The sequence below is a fragment of the Dromaius novaehollandiae genome, chromosome 1 (genome assembly GCF_036370855.1).
Source record: "Dromaius novaehollandiae isolate bDroNov1 chromosome 1, bDroNov1.hap1, whole genome shotgun sequence".
NCBI lineage: Eukaryota > Metazoa > Chordata > Aves > Casuariiformes > Dromaiidae > Dromaius > Dromaius novaehollandiae.
Window position 1 is genome coordinate 203,702,740 of NC_088098.1, and position 19,364 is coordinate 203,722,103.

The 19,364-nt window shown below is 40.3% G+C and overlaps 1 protein-coding gene across 1 annotated transcript; it reads left to right on the plus strand.

Annotated features, from left to right (window-relative positions):
* Window positions 1–11,890: 11,890 nt before the first annotated feature.
* LOC112988744 (stromelysin-1-like) lies at window positions 11,891–18,231 on the plus strand. The gene is made up of 9 exons (XM_026109434.2): window positions 11,891–12,129; window positions 12,616–12,764; window positions 12,855–12,986; window positions 13,855–14,016; window positions 14,608–14,818; window positions 15,893–16,026; window positions 16,545–16,704; window positions 17,571–17,674; window positions 17,923–18,231. Exons 1-9 carry the CDS (start codon window positions 11,957–11,959, stop codon window positions 18,021–18,023), a joined length of 1,326 nt encoding a protein of 441 aa, XP_025965219.2. The 5' UTR covers window positions 11,891–11,956; the 3' UTR covers window positions 18,024–18,231.
* The last annotated feature ends 1,133 nt before the right edge of the window (window positions 18,232–19,364 follow it).

Here is a 19,364-nt window from a genome sequence, read left to right on the forward strand (position 1 = left end):
GCCTTTTCTTTTCACTGTCCATCTTGTACCGATAACAGACTGCTTTTATCTTTAATTGATTAGATCGAGTCCCTTAGAAACTGTTTGTGAACAGGATATATTCTCATCTATGTTTGCCATTCTCCATGCTAATGATTCAGTAGTTAACCTGGCAGAGAGCTGTTCTTGGCACTCTCTCTTTTATTAAAAGGAAAACACAGAATTATTTGTACAGCTGCGCCAAAATGTTGTCTTTTGTGGAGGGATTCATCTCACTTCACTTCAGCTTTTAAAAGTTGATATAAAAGTCTCTCTATAGCCAATGGAGAAACAGAGGAAACTCTCCAAGCATTGGCTCAGCCCAGCTTAAGACAGCTTGGATGAACTGCCTTCCCCAGGTGCCTCTTACACTCCCTCGACAGCAACCAGAGTCTACACTATTAAAAAACTATATGCCTGACTTTGTACAGGCAAAGGTAGTTTAAGTGAATCCCATCCTTAATGCGCTGGCTTTTTAGTGCTAACGGAGGGCATAGCTGCAACTTCTTTATCCAGTTCTTCAAAGCAATTCATCTGTGGGGACAAAGACCTCCTTTCATATCCTTCCCCATTCAGGTCCTGCTTGTGCAGTGGAGGAATCTCCCCCTCTCATCCCTTCACCTATATTTTATCTCTTCTCCAAGGTCAATTGTGCATCCAGCAACCTGAAATCTTATTAATATTTTTAAAGAAAGAATTAGAGATAGACAGGATCCAAGCCAACATATATAAACAGCTATTGTAGTTCTTCAAATCTTCCTGTTCTTAGTCTGCCTTTGTGCATACAGAGTGTGTTAAAGTTCTCCCCATTAGCTATGAGACCTTTATACACTAAATCATTAGTATCATCTTAAGCTTTTGTCTCCCCCTGCTCTGATGGATGTGATTATTTAAGCCTAAAACATACAAGGTAGCTTTTTCAAAGCAAGCAGCTTCCATATTTTTGGTGTAGTTGTGTCCTAGTAATGTATTTTTTGCGATTACTCATCTGTGTTTGTTTTCAGGTCTGATATTTTGATAGTCAGATGCTGCATCAGTAAGAGAATATGTCACATAATTCTCTAGTGACTTTCTTTGAATGAGTCTGAACTTCAGACGAATAGTCCAGAGGAAAGAATATTTACCCTTCTCACAAAATAGGGACCTGAAGATAAGAAAAGTAGTGTGAAAAGGCAAAAGCATCAAGAGTTAATGAATAAAGGGGAAGAAAACCTCTTGGTAAGAATACAAAAACTGCCATACTGAATGAGAGCAAGAGCTAGCCAGCCCAATGCTTCGTCTCCACACTGTGTGCAGTAGTCGGCTCTGCTAGAGATTAGTATAAGAAGTAGGTGTATGTAATATGAATCTTCTGGTACTGCACTCCCCCACCACCTGCAAGCTCTGATTTAGGCACATTGTGGGAGAGAAGCTGCATCTGGGTCATCATGCTTAATAGCAGACAATGGATTTTTCCCTGTGGATCTGTCTAACACTTTTTTAACTCACCTGTGGCACAGTTTTTTAAGTTATGCATATTTATTATACATTGTGTTACACTTATACACTTTTTCCCTGTTTTCTTCCAAAAGCTTATGAATTTTTTGATTATTTGTTCCAGAATTTCTCCAGTGATGGGAATTAGCACCCATTTTGAGGAAAGGAAACTTCATTTGCAGGCAGCATATGAGCACATTACGAAATTTATTCAGTGACATGATGCTAATTTCTGCTTCGTATTTTATGCTTTCTTAATAATTAACAATCTGTATGCCTCTGTTTACATTTACTGCATAGCTGTGTGTATGAAGTACATCTGTGGGTAAACATCATGGATGGGTGTGTGTAGCTCGTGTGTCACCACTTTATTCTTCTAAAGGCTGGTGCTGTCCATTTCTGTGCACTTAGCTGAGTGTTAGGTATTCTTTTATGTACCATGTTTTAAGAAAAAAATGTTAAAAAGATTTTTCTAGTTAAAATGTGCTTTACAAGCCATACTTACTTAAAAGGACTTAATACCTTACTTCTAATGCTGTCAAAAAGGAAAAAGAAAAAAATGCTTGTAAAACCAGAAATCAAGACTTGCCAAGTTCAGTAGAAAAAATAACCTCAGTTGTTTTCAATGCTCTTGGCTCTCAATAAGCTCTGATCTTCAAGTGGTTTCAAAATCTGCTATAAGTAGTTTTTTTTCCCTTTTTTTTGTCAGCTTTGGGCAGGAAATTATTTTCTAAATCTGTGAGGTAATAGGTGGTGTAAAAGACTGGAATGGCCAAAATATAATGTGGTGAAATTTGAATATATTTGACAAGTATTTTTTCTAAAGGAAAGAGAAACTTTGTTGTGGAGGAAAGAAAAGTAAGGAGATGCCTAGCATATTACATTTGCTCTGAATTGGCACAAAAAAAAGAAAGTTTGACAAAGAATGAAAATTTCTCTAATAACAGTTTAGCAGTGTTGTATGATTACTTTTTACACATATTCAGTGACTAATACATATTACATGATATTTCTGAAACGACTAGCAATTTCCTTTGTTATCTGTCCAGCTATGACTGCTATTAAAATTGAATCATGGTTGGGCCCTTATTGCATCAATAAATCAGGGAATTTTTTCCCTCTTCCCCTGGTGAGATTCCTATAAAAGTCAAAGGGAATTCAGACCTGATTCTCACTCATTTTATATTAAATGATCAGTCTGTGATTTCCATTAAACTATTCTAAATTTTACCAACAATAACATGTAAATATGTTCTCAAATATTCATCAAATGAGAAAAGAAATCCTTTCACTGCAAGACTCGGGAATTAACAATACAAAATACCTGTTTTGAAATAAACTCTGAAAAAACAATGAAAATAATTGCTAGATGTTATATTAGAAATTGTTCTCAGATGTCTTGGGATGAATGTATCTTAGAATGTATTTCTGGTTTTTTTTTTCCTCATCTCTACATTTGTTTTTTCCAGTATATAAGGGAAGACAGACCTGTTTCTTACAGGATTTTGGTATGTGATATGAATGAGATTTTTCAGATGGAAAATAAAAAGAAACCAAGCTTTTTAATGATCTTGTTCTTATTTTACTGCATGTCTCTGACTAACAGTAATACTTGGACAACTAATAAATAATTGACCTTATTTTATTCTTCTTCCATATAGTGTGACTATAATAATACTGCTCTTTCACGTTGCATGTTTATTGCTTGACAAATATTATATATATTCTTAGGTAAAATGAGAAGAGAATATATGGCATAGATGATAGAGGAATGAACCAGTGATCCATTTTACATAGCATCCTGGCTCTAATAGAACAAAATTTGGATACTACAAAGATATAAATTCCCCAGAGTGTAACTAATTTGAGAATATCAGTGTCTGAAAGGATATTCCAGTCTCACCAGAGGCAATTGTAATTCTACACTTTGCAGTACAAATCCAAAGATTAGTGACTACTTCAAGAACCACCAACAATCTCAACAAATGATACAAAATATATAAAAAACAGATTACAACCTATTCCCTTTGGACTTACATATTCTTTAATACAAATCAAACTGAGTTTGATGATTGCTATTTTTTACTGTTTTAATTATCCATTTGTTAAATGCCATAAATAAAAGTAAGGTTTATTATAAGATCAACTAAAAAGTAGAAAAACTTTTAGGCTTACAAAGTTTTCTTCAGGTATGAAATAGAGGCAAATGTCTTCAGAATCAAATTCAAGATGAGATCCTTTATTTAGAGTTTATTTACAAGTGTATCAATTAAACATCTCTGTAAGGAAAGATAGGTTGTATCTGCGGAGCTGAGAAGGTATTATTAAGAGACAGGGAAGGCTAACAAAAATTCCCCGGGAAAATAAAAATGTCCCTAGTTATATCTAGGGGAAAGGGAAAGAATTTAGAACTATGGATAGTAGAGAAATTAGTGATGGAGAGGGAGATTACACACCATAAAGCCAATACTTCTGTCGACACTGTGTTTTTTGGTATTCGGCACAGACATATGATTTTAGTTCCCCTTATCTTTACAGGTGTTTTGTAAGTCTTCCTCAGTGATTGGGACTGTGAGAGAAAGAGCTGGGGAATGGCTATTTAGTTTGCCCTACAAGAGAGCGCATGATGCGCTGGACAAAGTGTCTTCCAGCGCAAGAAGTGCACATATGATCTAGAGATTATAATGATTTTGTTATGAGGTGTTTACTGTAGGGAGAGTGGGGGTGTGTTGACAAGCTTTCTGTGTCTTGTAAATGCACAATCTAGGGAAAAATCAGTCATTATGAGTTCATTACGCTGCCTATAACTTCATTAACACAGCTGCCTGTAACTTCCTTTCTAGAACTCCGTGACTACCCATAGCACTTCTACTGTCTACTCTCACCTGAGCTACTTCTCATAACTCTGGGGACAGTTTACTGGGTCTTTAAGAAGTGAAGCATCATCCTAAAGGATTTTGGAGAGAAAAGACTGTGACCAGATCTTACAAATCTATAGTGGAGCAACATCCTGAGGAGCCCTGCTTGTGCTTTTCTAATTAGCTGGAGGCCACTGTATGTCAGTGAAGCAGTGGATGAGCCCTTCCAGCTAAGTCATGTGTGTCAGATTACTTGAGAACACTGTCAGCATGAAAATGTAATTTCATCTAACATCTGAAAACTAATTCCTGCCCTTGTTTATGATTGCACACACAATGTTGTCTCGAGAGCAATTATCAGTAACACCATCTGAAGAAACTTACTCCAAACTGCTCACTCTGCCATACAACAGAGCTGATGCCTCCCTGATCTGCTTCAGTCAAACTACTTGAATTTGATTAAACAATTATAAGGGTTTAATAGCCCAACTTATTTTGATTGAAATAATGTGAATTCATATGAATATCTCAGCTCTGAGAAGGCAGTAACCTCTGTGCTGGCAGCAAGTGGTGAGCTGGAAGAAGCTACTGTCGGAAAGCACTCTATCAAAGCTTTTACATTTCTTTGCTTACGCCTGAATATGCATTCTTGAGAAAGTTGGGGGAGGGGTCTACATTAACTACAAGAATCATATTTTTAAAGCATTTTTTATGAAAATAATGTAGATTGTAAATTCAATATTTTTAAAATTTATAAAAGTCAGCCTTTGGTTTAGCAAGAAACATTCCTGGAATTGTGTTTCACAGCAGTGTAATAAGTATTAACCTTGATGCTTGATTATTTACACTGGTATTCAAAATAAACACTTTCCTTGGTATCCAAGTTTAATAGAAATGGGAAAAGTTGATCATTTTCTTTTAGCTTAGCATTTCCACAGATGCACAAGGACAGCACCTTCAATGTAGCAAGTATCTATAAAAAAGATGGTTTTGGAAAACTGGCCAGCTTTATCTTTTCTTTTTTTTTAAGGGAATTTAAACTAAATTGCCTTTTACTTCTTTAGACATACAATGAATATGTAATAATTCTGGCTATCCTGCTTAACTTTGGCAAACATACTGTGGGCTGTGGCTTGCTGTCTAAGAAGTATATCCCTAGAACAGCTTAACTGCCACTGCTACTATAAAGCTGATGAACTAGACAGTGCTTCGGAGCAGTGAAACGAGCTTAGGCACTTCCTGTAGTAACATCTAAAGGTTTCTTTCTTCATCACTTTTTTCTTCTAATATGTGGGTTCTTTGTGGGTGTGGGATTGCTTGGAACAGACAGGACTCTGTGGCAGCCATCGGCATTTCTGCCCAGGTGAGCAGCTCCAAAGATATTACCTGCTTCTGACTCTGGTACCATCTGAAAGAAAAGAAGCCATCTGATTCAGAAGTATGGGCCATTAAAAAAATAAATATTTATACACAGAAGAAATTTTGAACCAAATCATGGTATCTTCCACTGTCTTGTTTGTGTTCCTACTGCCTCCAACTTCCCCTTTGGCCAGGGATTGGCTCAGAAGTCAGAGCCAATGCAAGAGGCAGGTTTGGTAAAGACAAGACATGGACATGAGCAGCTGTCACACACATACCAATAACTCCCAAGTCTAAAAGGACTTAAGTGCATCTGGTGGCCTCACATATATTATTACAGAGGCAGAGTTAGAGTACTGTAGTACAGTACTCTACAGTAGTACAGGGTACCACTCTGTAACAGAAATCCTTCAAAGTAAAAAAATCATTAGTTGCACAAATGATGCTGCCCTCCAGCTAAGGAGATGAGAAGGGTAGGTAAAACTCATAGTTAGTGGCCATGATCTATTGACACCTACTTAAGGGTCATTGTAGATTACTATACGAAGTAGTGATTGCAACCAGACAAAAAAAGGTTCAAGGAAACATGAAGATGTCAAAAGACATCTCATCTCTTCAAAAGACACTCTACAGAAGCAAGAAACTACAGTATGTGTTCCTGAGACTAAACTACTGTCACCTGGCTGAGTACACAAATCTGGAAACTTCTTGATGCCTTTTGTAATGGAATAGGAATCGCCCAGTTTTAGCTCTCTGCCCATCAATTTAGTGGGGAGCAGTTCAGCATTTTACTGACCCTTCTCCTTCAGTAAGAAAGGTGGACTCATGCCCATGTTTCACGTTTTCATATTTTGGGACAGTGACATAGACTGAAGCTAGTAGGGGCCAGGAGGGTAAAGAGGAAACAGTGAATTAGTTGTGTCTCACAACCGCAATGCTTCCTGCCTCACCCATTGCTCAGGGCTATGTCTAACTTCACAGTGTAGCCCCAATATATTGCTACTTATGAAATAAGAAGTCTTCTGTAAGGGGAGAAAATTTCAAAGTCTGTATTTAAGTTTAATTCCTGCAAACCTTTAAATTCTAGGGCACTGGATTCTGACCTACCTCTTGTTCAGTGGTGGATGATATAACATCGATGAACTGCAAAGCTCTTTGTGACCATGCCTTTGCAAAAAAACCCTATGCAGTCAGACACTGTTGCCAGGATATGACATGCAGCTTAAGAAACTTGTTTATACACATCAGCTAAATAAGAGTGCGGAAGTGATTTCAGCTTTGTTATTGTTGATAATACTCAAGTAGGGGACTTCAGAAAATATTTTGAATTCCTGTTTAATTAAAATCAGCCCCTGATGCTTTCTATATGTGCCATCTTCCAGTTTACAACAGAACCAGGACTAAATGCTCAGATGACGTAGAAAATTTAAGAACAGCATCTGTATGTTACAAAACTAGGATGATGAGATTCCACTGACTAATGAAACTATATGGATATACAGGCAAAATATACAGGCATGTGGAATGCAGGTCAATACCTATGTTTCAATACTCTCAAAATACTATCTCACAGTGACAGATGGAAAGTGTTTCATTTTCAGTAAATATTCTTTGGTTTCCTTGAGTCTCTGAATAGCAGCTGTATTTAATGGACCTGCTTTTCTTTCCTTGTGGGTAAAGAGAGGTAAAAACACTGTTTTTTCCTAAACCTATTTTCCCCAAAACTATTAAAAAAATAAAAGGACACACATCCAATAGATAAGTTAGAAAATCCAGAAAGTGCAGCACAGTGTTCCAATATTATTCAGAATATGTTCAGTTTCTGTAAAGCTAGTTCACTGAATCTCATTCATAACACGAGCAGTTATAACTTGGGAATATCCAGATGAGCATGCGAGGTTCTCCTGAATTTTCTGCTTGCCTGACCACCTCTTTGCATGCACAGTTAATTAACATAGACTCCGGCCCGTATAATGATATAAAGGGCTTGTGTCTTTTGCTGTGCAGTTATTGTTCCTCTTGCACCAGAACTTGCTCTCTTGAATTTATCATCCCATCACATTTAAATGGAAAAACACAGCAGCTTCTTTCATGTCTGGTATGTCCAAGACCTTGCTACTCCATCTGGCTTCTTTGGCATGATAAGTCAGACAGTAGAGAATTTAGAAACAATATGGGGGTGGAGGAGGTGGGAGAGAAGACAATCACAGATCCTTCTATAAATTCTGGAAGTGAAATCACAGTGTGTATGTGTTTAGTCAGTTCAAGCTTCCTTTGACTTGTATACCTATTCTGAGTGTTCTTCTCTTTCTTCCTTCCACAAGTCAAAACTGCTAAACAAAACTGGCATGACATTTCCAGATGGAATTTCAGCCATATAAAAATAAGAAATGGCAAAATTCCCAGCTAGAATTTTGACAAATCTGCTAAGAAGCTTGAAGCTTGGGCTGGACCTCGTAGCGTAATATGAATTATACTGCCAGAGGACAAACAGTTCTGTGGTGAGCGAGTACTAGCCTGGATGTTAGGAGAGTTTCAGAGAAATGCTCCCTTCTCCTGTAGGGTCTTCCTGGGAAAGTACCTCCTGCTGTCCCTCAGTGCGGTGATTAAGGCACTCACCCGTGATAGGGGACATATGAGTCTGAATGCCTGCGAGCTGAGAGAAGAAATGGGCAGTCTTCCTGAATCCATTCTAGCCTCTTTGCTACCGTATAAGCTGGTAAGAGTCACTGCTGCAGTTTGTGAGGACTCAGCCCAACGGGAGGGAAGCAGGCATTTCAGACCACAGCCTGGGGGATCAGCCTCTCGGGGAAGATGGGAAGCTCAGTGTCTAGGAGTTGCCTATGGGGCTGAGGCACAAAACAGGCACCAACTTGCTCAGCCTTGCCACAGATGAAGTGCTTCTGGGCATCTCTGAAGCAGAACTCATGAGCCATAGACCTATAGGTAAAACGCAGTGTAGGTATATGCAAAAGTGCCGTGTCGGGTCATTTCTTCTATTCAGCTCATTTAAGCCCATTTAAATCAGGGCTGTGTGTATTGCTGACAAATCTCCATTCCGTCCATGGAGGACATAGTTTGCAAGCACATTAAACCTCACCTTCAAGTGATAGATCAGTTCCTCTTCACATCCTATAATGTCTAAGACCAGGACTGAGAACCCATTAGTTTGAGCCCTAAAAGCTGCTAATGTCCTCTGGGCCAGCACAAGGAGGCAAGTCCTCTCTTGGACAAAAAATTCAGGACTTGCGTATCTCAGAGTCATGCAGGCTGCCTCAGCTGTGAATTTTCCCCACTCGTGCTGCCAAACACATTGGCAAGACAGCACCCAGCGCTTGCCCGCCCCGCTACTCACCTGCCACTCCATAAATGTCAGCTGCTGCTCGAGCACAGGGGCAACGCAGCCTCTGGGAGGGGAAGCCAACAGCTACAAGCGAGCTGTGGCATCCTATCAGCAGCTGTGCTACAGGCAGTGACAAATGTTTCCTAAATATTAAAGAGGGCTTATTAAAAAGTTTGCCAGCTCTTTTTCCCACACTTCTCCCCTCTGACTGCATAGCCCCAGATCCTTGGGACGCAGGAAACAGTCTGTTGACAAAATATTTAGTTGGAAGCAAAGAGGATAGCTGCCATATGATAGCAGCTGCTATTGGGTGCAGAGTTATACAGCCATGGTATTTTAAATGCCTTTGCCTCATGTCTGCATTTCTTTGTGTAAATGCAGACACCATAATAAACAGTGCGCTCACTTTGGAGTGCAATGACCAGCTGGGACAATCTTTTACCTTGCTGCTGCCAAAAGGAGAGACCTCAGCCTCACATCTCGCTGCCGCCCTGCATCCTTGTTTCCTTCTGTGCTGTCCCACCACTTCTGTCCCTGGCACAGGGAAACAGCAGCGTGTGCTACTGCTGGCCAGAATGGGAGGGAGGGACCAGGAGGGGCAGGAGCACCTCTTCACAGCAGCGAAATGTTGGCAAGGTCACTCATACCACCACAGCCTTAGACACAAAATGTCTGTGCCACATAACACCATGGTTCAGGGCCCTGGGCTCTGACCTGGGTCATGCATGCAATGTGACCCTACTCCGGTCTGGCAGCTCAGCTCCTGTTTCCGCTGGAAGGAGGCCATGCCCTTTTCCCCAGGCCACTGCTCAGACTGCAGAGCTCAGCTACTGTGGTGCTAAGATTGTTTTTTAAAGTCTCCAATAAATTTGCTCTCACTGAAGAAGTGGTTTCTTTTTCTTCTTTTTTCTCATGTTCAAAAGCAAGTGAATTATTTTTAGCTCATATTTCTCCTTTCAAATTTGCATTTGGGCATTTAAGTCAACACAGGATGATTTTGCTTCAAAAGTCAGATGTCTCAGGAATTGTGGACAAGAAAGAGGGAACTGAATGACAGTGGTTCTGCTGCCTCTGCATTCAGTGCAATACACTAAGTTCAGAAACGGACTTAGGAACCAAAAATAGGACTTGAGGCAAATTTGGGAACTTGGAATCTAAAACCTAAAGCCCCTGTCATCTTCTTTCTAAGTCTGGAGATGTGTATTTTTAGCCAAGGGGAATAAAAACTTCTGAAACACCCCCACCTCAAGGTGTCTGTTGTTCTCTAAGACAATTTCTGCCCTTTCTTCTTTAATTGCAGAAATGTCCTTGGCTGACAGGCTAGGTTGACCATGACATATGATCTGGGGTGCTTTACTGAGACCTTTACATTTTGGTGTTTAGGTTGCCTGGGCTGAGTACAAGAGGACAACGGGATGCAGCCATAAATCCATGATTGCCTAGGCCACCCAGCAACACAGATGATGGTTGTGTAGCCACAGGGCTAATGTGGTAACTGGAGACTAATCCTTCATGTCCGTCTGCACAGCAGTCCCTCTAGTCATATAGCAAGCCAGCGCTCGCATGTGCTATGCACCGCACATTTTCAGGACAGCCTGACCCCAGGCATCCCCCTGCCCGAGGGACCCTCCCTGGACATAACGCCAGGCACTTCAGGGAATGATCCACTGCTGACATGTCTGCCCCAGTCTGGCCCTACATTGCCACTGCAAGGCGTTGCCATCACCAGACTTGCCCCATCCAGTCCTCGGTACCCGGCCCTGTGTTAAGGTGTAACAGCCTCAACGGCCCCCTTCCTCTGCGCTGTGGAGGTCCTCCGGCACCAGAGCATGGACCTGCACCCTGAAGGAGTGCGGGCTCTGAGGTCGGTCTGCAGCGCAGGTGCGGGCCACGTCCACAGGGCGCTGTAGATGCTCCTTGTATAGCACTGGAAGAAGTTTTCTCTTCCTCAAGCTCTTTACACATTTCCATTGAATTGTATTAGGATATTAGGGCTGTTCAAGAAGAGAAACAGATGGGTCATTTGTATAACCAGCTCTATCACTAAAATTAACAAGGAGAAGATGGGCTAAAGGAGGGGATTAGTTCCCGATGTGCTAAGGTGCTGCCAAGGTGCCTCGCTGAGAAAGGTGAGGGAAGGTTTCCTGAGGTCTCCTATCATGTGGTACAAGGAATTATAGACTGATGTACCTCACAGAGAACCAGGTCCCTTTAGCACCTCTCAGAAATGAGGTGATTTTTATCCAGATGATCTATACAGATTTGGGTACTTATAAGTTTAAAGTACTGGTCCAATTTAGGAATGAAGGAAAAAAAGGTACACTGTCCAGTAATATGATTGCGAAATCAGGGGGTTTTCAGAGAAGGTAAGCTGTCATGTTACTCTGCTTCTAAAACAAAATCTGTTTTCTGTGCTTCTGTGGGAAATCAGAGGATGTTATGAGCTGAGTCATGCAACTGTTGATTTTACCAAGCACACGACTGATATAAATACAGAAACACTAGTGAGCCTTGGACAGAGGGAGAAGAGATTGAGAGGTCTTCTAGTAAGGACTGACAGGACAGAGAGGCAAAGATGAAAATCAAGTCCTTTGTTTTCCTTGGGTTACTATATGTAGCATGTTCTTGTGCTTTACCAGTGGTTCCAGAAAAGGAAAAAAAAGATATACAATTTGCTCAGGTAAGGACCATTAGCAGAGCTTATGAATTAATTTATTGATAAAATGAATATAGTCATGCATTGGGAATAACTGTAGAATATTTTATTAACAAGTCTACATTTGAAAAGAAACATTTATGTACTAAACTGTTTCTTTTTCTCCCCCATCAGAAATACCTGGAACAGTTCTATGATTTTAAAGAAGAGAAAAGCTCTCTCTTTAAATCCAAGAACCTCAATCTCATGTCTGAAAAAATCCGAGAAATGCAGTCATTCTTTGGGCTGGAGGTGACAGGGGAGCTGAATTCTCAGACACTGAACACGATGATGCAGGCCAGGTGTGGGATACCGGACGTACGCTCATACAGCACCTTCCCTCTGAACCCTAAGTGGAAGACAGAAGATGTGACATATCGGTAATATATTCTAAAATATGCTTTGCTTTACAGCCCTGAGAAGCTTTGTGACTGCCAGGCAGAAGTAACGCCAACAGGTTCTTTATTATTTCTTCCTATATTTATCCTTGTAAGAGTCATATTCAGGGTCACAGGACCATAAAGGTGGGGAATATTCAAACCCTTTTCTTTAGGCTTCCAAAAAGTGATAAAAGGGACCAGAAAAGGTCTAATAGGACTAAGCAACTACATTACCTAGTTAAGAGCCTACTCAGCTACATAGTCAGTAGGGAAAAGGGATGCAATTGAGGCTATCTAAGTTAGCATGCTTGGAAGAAAACTGTGAAAACTTCCTGTGTTATATCCCAGTAAGTGGATAATTAGAAAATAAACAATTCAAGATATATAAACAATAATTATCAGTGAGCAAAATATTTGACCATGATACTGTGTGCCTTAGCCATATGTGATCTTCTTGTTTTCAATTCCCTTCTCCTTATTTCACAGGATTTTGAACTACACTCCAGACATGCTGCAAGAAGATGTAGAGGAAGCAATTGCAAAAGCCTTTCAACTCTGGAGCAGCGTGACCCCTTTGAGATTCACCAGGCTCTACAGTGGTGAAGCAGATATAATGATCTCCTTTGCATCTGGATGTAAGGAGGTCCCCTTGCCTCAGGATGATAAGTGTTTATCGCTTTTACAGAATTGATGAAAAACATCACATGTTTCTTTTCTTTTTGTAGTTCACGGTGACTTCTATTCCTTTGATGGTCCAGGAGGAACTCTGGCTCATGCCTATCACCCCGGCAAAGGGATAGGAGGAGATGCCCACTTTGATGAAGATGAATACTGGACCAAATTTACTACCTCTAATGGTAGGTAGCCTTAAGCATTGCATTGCATGTCACTTGTTAAACAACATCTGTCTTGAAGACCTTTAATTACACTGTAAAGCTGCAGATGCCCTGGCAGTAATTCCAGGATTTATTGAGATGTAAAATGTCAGTATAATTCATCAGAATGATTCTGCCTATTTGGACATGGGCTGCAATCATGACAGTTCCCTGGAGTTAATGCATAGACTGAAACTGCAGATCCAGTGAAGCAAGTTAGATTAGCACAAAACAGTAATAGCATGAACAGGGCACTTTAAGGCATGGAATTTTAGCCACCAGGTAATATCCTTAGAATTTGTAATATTGAGATCACTTTTTTAAATAAAATGATTTACAGTTATGAAAGTCTTTAACTTCTGCCAAGTAAAAAGTCTTGAATTTGTTGACAAGTAATGAAAATGAGGCTTTCTGGTGTCCAGCTATGTCTGCAGATGATATCAGAGCCCACATGTTACTGAGCTCTGTGAAGTAGTTAACAGGTGAAATCCATGTCATTTATGTTTCCCAAAATCTGACCAGATGATTAAAATGAAATGTTCCCATCAAACCTTCCATCTTCATGAACATTAAGGAAATTTTGATTCTTTGCGGGCAGGAAATCTTCTGGAGCACAAGAAAATGCTGTCTTCAAATTGGTCTCCCTGTGAAAGATAAACACTTGTAACCAGAAACTCACTTCTTTTCCAGGATGCAAGCACATGACCTCTTACTTTGGACATAGTTAAATTCTGCTGTTTTATTAGCACCTGAATGATGTATCATGCACGAGAGGATGGCATCTGCATCCTATTGTTATGCAAGAAAATTTATTTACTGTTTGTTCTCTGTGCTGGATTTTTTTTTTTAGGATACAACTTGTTTCTCGTTGCTGCTCATGAGTTAGGCCACTCATTGGGTCTTGGTCATTCTAATGTCTTTGGTGCCTTGATGTATCCTATATATATGGCCAGGGATACAAGAGACTACAAACTTCCTCAAGATGATATTGATGGCATTCAGTCCCTCTATGGTAAGCAAGAAGCATCATTTTGGGGGGATGGATAAGCATTTTGTAGTCAGCTTTACTCAACAGCTAGAAAGTGATAATCTTTCTACTGTAGCTAGGGTATCTGCTTTAATTTCCTGATGTTACTTTGGGCAAATTTCATTTTCTTTGTGGCTAAGAGTCTACACCTGCAAAGTGGAATCTGGGGGCTCTACCTATGCCAGTAAATCAGAAGGTCCAAGGACCACTCTCTAATACTACCAGAGGAACAGCCCATGTCCATAGTATTAACCTCTCTTACCTTCCAAAAAAGAATGGTCCCACACAAAACTGCCTTTTGGGAATGGTGTTTGGTCTGTATTAAATCCTGAGCACGTACAAACTGAGAAAGCAATAGGTTGTCAAGGTGAAACCATGCCAGAGACTATTTTAACAGTTAACAACACAGACAATTGAGTTAAATTGCCCAGGAACTTTCCCTGGCATTGTTTAATTTACTGGTTGAGTTGTAACCTTGAAGCACCTATACACTTGGCTCGGTATGGTATACCTCCAAGTTCTGCAACATGAAATTCTAATTCACCTTCCAATTTCACATTTATCTGTTTCCCAAAGGACCTCCCAGGGAATCTCCAACGAAAGCATTTCCCCCACAAGAACCGACTGAAATGACACCTGCAGAAGCACCAACAGAAATGCCACCCCACGAAGAACCAACAGAAATGACACCCTCCAAACCCCCTACAAGAGCAAAGGACTGTGACCCTGATTTGACTTTTGATGCTATCACCACTCTTCGTGGGGAAATACTGTTCTTTAAAGACAGGTAAGTGATTTCATTTCTTGCAACACCTTTTTGTAAGGCTCAAAATGGCAAAGCATAAAGTCCAGTCCAAGGAATCTATTTTCCCTTTGATACAACTGAGGATATTTCTTTCTGAAATTGTTAAGGCAACTTTGCAAAATTTTTCTAACCCATCAGGGCTGGGTGAGTAATGTGGTTTACTAACAGGTGAGTAAAATGTTTAAGCCATCATCCATCAGCACTCTGGTCTGTCAGAATTGCACAAGGCTGAATAATCACAGAGTCATTCTTCAGCCTGCTTCACATGAAGCACTATCCTGGTCAGACTGGGTCTCCACGAGGGTCAGAGGGCTGCAGAAAGTGTCGCTAGTGGCAGTGGCATCCTTACCCAGGAGTCAGCTCTGAACCTACAGCCCAGCACTGTCTTCGGAGAACTCCTGCTATTAGGGGTGTCCACTTCTGGGCCACGTTCTGATATTGAGCTCTCTAACAGGTTTTTAGTTATGCATTTCCACCCTGAAGAGATAGATTAAGATGTCAGACCAAGGCTTTGGCTTACTTCTTGGGTTGGTAATTGTGTTCTGATTGAACAAACTTCCTTTGATGAAGAAGTGAGTCTAATTCCTCTTCCATAACACGTCAGAAAACTATTGCTGTTCACCGTATCGTTAGGAAAGGGGAAGAGGGAGCACTTCCTCCCTACGTGTTTCTCAAGAATGTTTAATGTACATTTGTAACCAGACTGAAATTAGGAATGAAGCTGTGCCTACCTGCATGGGACATGGTGACAACTAGGCTTCAATTGTTGGCACCACAGCGGGCATCAGGTGTCACCTTGGCAAGCCATTGCAGCTCCTGCTGCCTCCTGTGCAGGTGGAGAGAGGCCTGATGGACCTCTGCACAACCAGCACTGAAGGGCAAACATCTAAGAGGGAGGAACACAATATGGTACACTGCATCCCAAAAGGGGTGACAGCTCTTCCTCAGGGGGAGGACCAGCTCCAGCACCCAGGCAGCAGGAGTTAAAGTACATTTCTGCGACACTGATCCAGTGAAGTATTAACAATGAAACACTGCTGTTTTCATTTTGATCAGCTATGTCTGGCGCAAAAGTCCTTACTTCTCAGGCATCGAGCATGACACCATCTCCTCGTTCTGGCCGTCGCTGGCAGCTGGCTTTGATGCTGCTTATGAGGTTGACAAGAAGGATGAAGTAATTTTTTTTAAAGGTATTTCTCTTACATTTCCATCAGTCCTTTTTATGCATGGATAAACTTACAGTAGTACTGATAACTTACATACACTTGTGTATGTTATGTAATGATAGTAGATATAATATAATCAAAATGATAATAATAAAAGAGATTCTTAATATTCAAATCCATTTTCATTTTCAAAATGCTGCTTTAATGTCTTTAACGTTGCTTGAAAACAGTCCTGTACAATAGCCCTGTATTACTCTTGATTTTGTCAGTGAGAGGGAAGATCATAGCTGAGATAAAATTGACTGCCTACATTAAGTAATTTAAAAGCATTCTTAAAGGTGCCAAACCACCTTGAAAATAGGTAATGAGTTTATAAAATGGAAAATCCAACAGCTCTGAAATATTCAAAATTGTATGTGTCCTAGAGGAAAATGTTTTCAGCTGGAAATCTGTGCTATTTGGTGACATTTGCTACATAGAAAGATCTGAGGCTTTATTTGAGACGAGCTCAGCCTCTTTGGATTTTCTGCTCTTCCTGACAGGTGACCAGTACTGGGCTGTCAATGGTTACAATATAAAGCCAGGTTTTCCCAAGCCGATCCAGAACCTGGGCTTCTCCAGAAGTGTCAGGAAAATTGATGCAGCTGTTCATGATCAAAATACCAAGAAAACCTACTTCTTTGTAGGCCACAGATACTGGAGGTAAGACTAATTCCTCTTTTGTATGGCAGATAATCAAGATAGCTTTTTAAAAGCTGATTAATGCTAGAATTTATACAACATACTTGTGGTCTCTTATTGACAGCCTTCTTAGAAAATATAAGGCTGAAACTTGGACACAATTATTCCTGTCTTTTCATAGAACAAAGTTTGTAAAACTTGAGATACAGACAACATCCATTTACTGTTAGCAACCTATGACTAAGAGATACAAGCCAATAGGCCTTGTTTATCTACTAGAAAGCAGCATTACATAAAATTAGTACAGTAAAATAATGTAATATGAGTAGGCTTTGTTTTCTTGTTACATATTCATTCAGTGGCCACTAATGGGCCGGAAGTGCTCTTTGAAATATATAAATGACAAATTTATCAAGGAAACTGTGGAGAGAAATTGGAATATTTATTTTTTAATAACACAGTTCAACCAAACAGTAATATTATCCTAATAATTAACCAGGAATCATTATTTTGTGGCAGTATCATTACACCAGAAGTTTACATTCTGCTCATGGGATCACTTCATAGATTGGATATTGTCAAATTAAAATAATCAGTTTGAATAATTATTTAACTTTATTGCTCACTATGAGCAACACCTGTTCTTATTATCAGTGTTGGGGAATAGAAGGGAACTATTTAATCGGATATTCTGAAAACAGCCTTGTGTAGCCCAGTAAAGATGTGAGTATTCACACAGTCAGGATTTATATAGTTCAGTGAGTTCACAGATGCTCATGGTTAGTGGATTTTCAGCTGAGAGCAGGCTTATTCAGTAGAAATTCCATCTGGTCTCTATATTGAACATCACAGCTTGTTTCATGTTTTCATTCAATTTCTTTATTTAGTTTCAATGAAAACACTCAGTCAATGGAAAGGGGATATCCAAGAAAAATAGCAGCTGACTTCCATGGAATTGACCACACAGTTGATGCTGCCCTTCAGAAAAATGGTAAATAAATTAAAATGCAATTATGAATAAAACAAAGGACCACCAATAAAAGCAAACCAAATCACATATATTTCTCTCCATATATATATATACATATATATTTCTCTCCATATATATATATACATATATATGTAGAAAATGTTTATTCTGATTTTTTTAATTACCAAAGAGAATAGCAAGTGTATATGAACATTTACACAAAAAAGCAAATATCCATCTGATGTTATTTTTGTCTTTCCCATTTCTAGGACATTTCTATTTTTTCCATGGATCAAAGCAGTATGAGGTTGATGTCAAGACCAAGAAGCTTATCCGTACAATGAAGAGCAACAGCTGGTTTGACTGCTAGAAATATTAAGTGACAGTGTAGGGTTGAATTTATATTAGAAACATTTTCTTATGTTCCTTGGTTATAAACAGTATCATTCACCTTTGACTGTGTCTCTCAATCTGACATGAGTTGTGGTCTTTGATAAACCTAATTTAAAATCATAAACATGTAAAACAATGTACAGTTTTAATTTATTTTCCAACTATTTATTAATCAAATTGTGTTTGAGTAATAAAAGTATTTTGCTTGAGTATAACAGTGTTTGTGTCTTCTGGATCAGTTCATTGGGAAGAAGGAATTAGATATGGCTGCCCTCAAGTCTCAATGGTCTTATGACTCCACCTCAGTTTTTCACAGGGCTCAGTGTCTGTAAGGGAGGAGTTAAAGATAAGCAAGAGCAGTTAGACAGTTTCAAGAGGCCAGAAGAAATCATCTGGGAGTCAGGAAGGGGCAAGAGCCCCCTTGAGCAGGGCCGGGAGGAGGAGGAAGGCAGACACAGGGCTCAGGGAGGACATTCCCAGGCGATGGCCTGTGAAGTCCTCACACCCTGCGATGGTTCCTACGGTGCAGGTATGGGTCAGGTGTGGGCCGACTGGGATGGACCCTGCGTGTGCAAGGGCAGTATAGTGAGGGGCTGCAGGGGCAGGTTGGGTGAGCGGGGTCAGCAGAAAGAGCCAGGGCCTGGGATGCCCCCCGTGGGCCATGTCGGGAGAATGAACAACCAAAGAGAAGTGGTTGGTGCCCCGGCTGGGAAGGGGCATTGCAGGGGGAAGCAGAGGAGGTGTGGGCGCAGGGTCCCAGGAGCCAAGTGATTACCCAGGCTGAGCTGTTACTGGGTGGTGCGCTTTGGTGGACTGTGGGAATGAGGTCAGAGCTGATGGTCCAGTTCGTAATGCAGTTATTTTTCCCACAAGAATAATTTCCAACAACAAACAAGCCAAAGGCTAAAGAATAAAAAGGGATTTTCATGTAACCCCTGGAGATGACTCTTCCAGAGAAAGAGTGGGCCTCAGTGGTAAGACAAGTACATGTGCTTCTGCCATCCACGTTTATGTTGCAGTGGGAACCGTTCTCAGAGTCTCTGGGGCTATTTAGCGTGTCTGAGCTTGTGGATACCCTTCACTAATGCTATGCAACTAATTTTCATAAACACAGATTGTATTCCCTTCACAGTATATATACATTCAAAACAATAAAAAGCCAGACTGTAGCTTTACTCACTTTTGCTCAGAGTCAGCAGACAGTCATAATCCTTCACTAGTCTAAACTAGTGAGTTGCTGGACTTTTAAATCAGGCAGCTAATGAGACCAAAACACAGCACAGAGCTGTGTGGTCTTCCCTTTTCCAGGCTCCTCGGC

Bases quoted from the DNA above. Each gene is read 5' to 3' on its own strand.
- LOC112988744 (XM_026109434.2), top strand. From the start codon at position 11,957: ATGTCTGAAAAAATCCGAGAAATGCAGTCATTCTTTGGGCTGGAGGTG. The intron at 12,987-13,854 runs GTAGGTAGCCTT...TTTTTTTTTTAG, and splicing joins CAAATTTACTACCTCTAATG to GATACAACTTGTTTCTCGTT. The intron at 16,027-16,544 runs GTATTTCTCTTA...TCTTCCTGACAG, and splicing joins TGAAGTAATTTTTTTTAAAG to GTGACCAGTACTGGGCTGTC.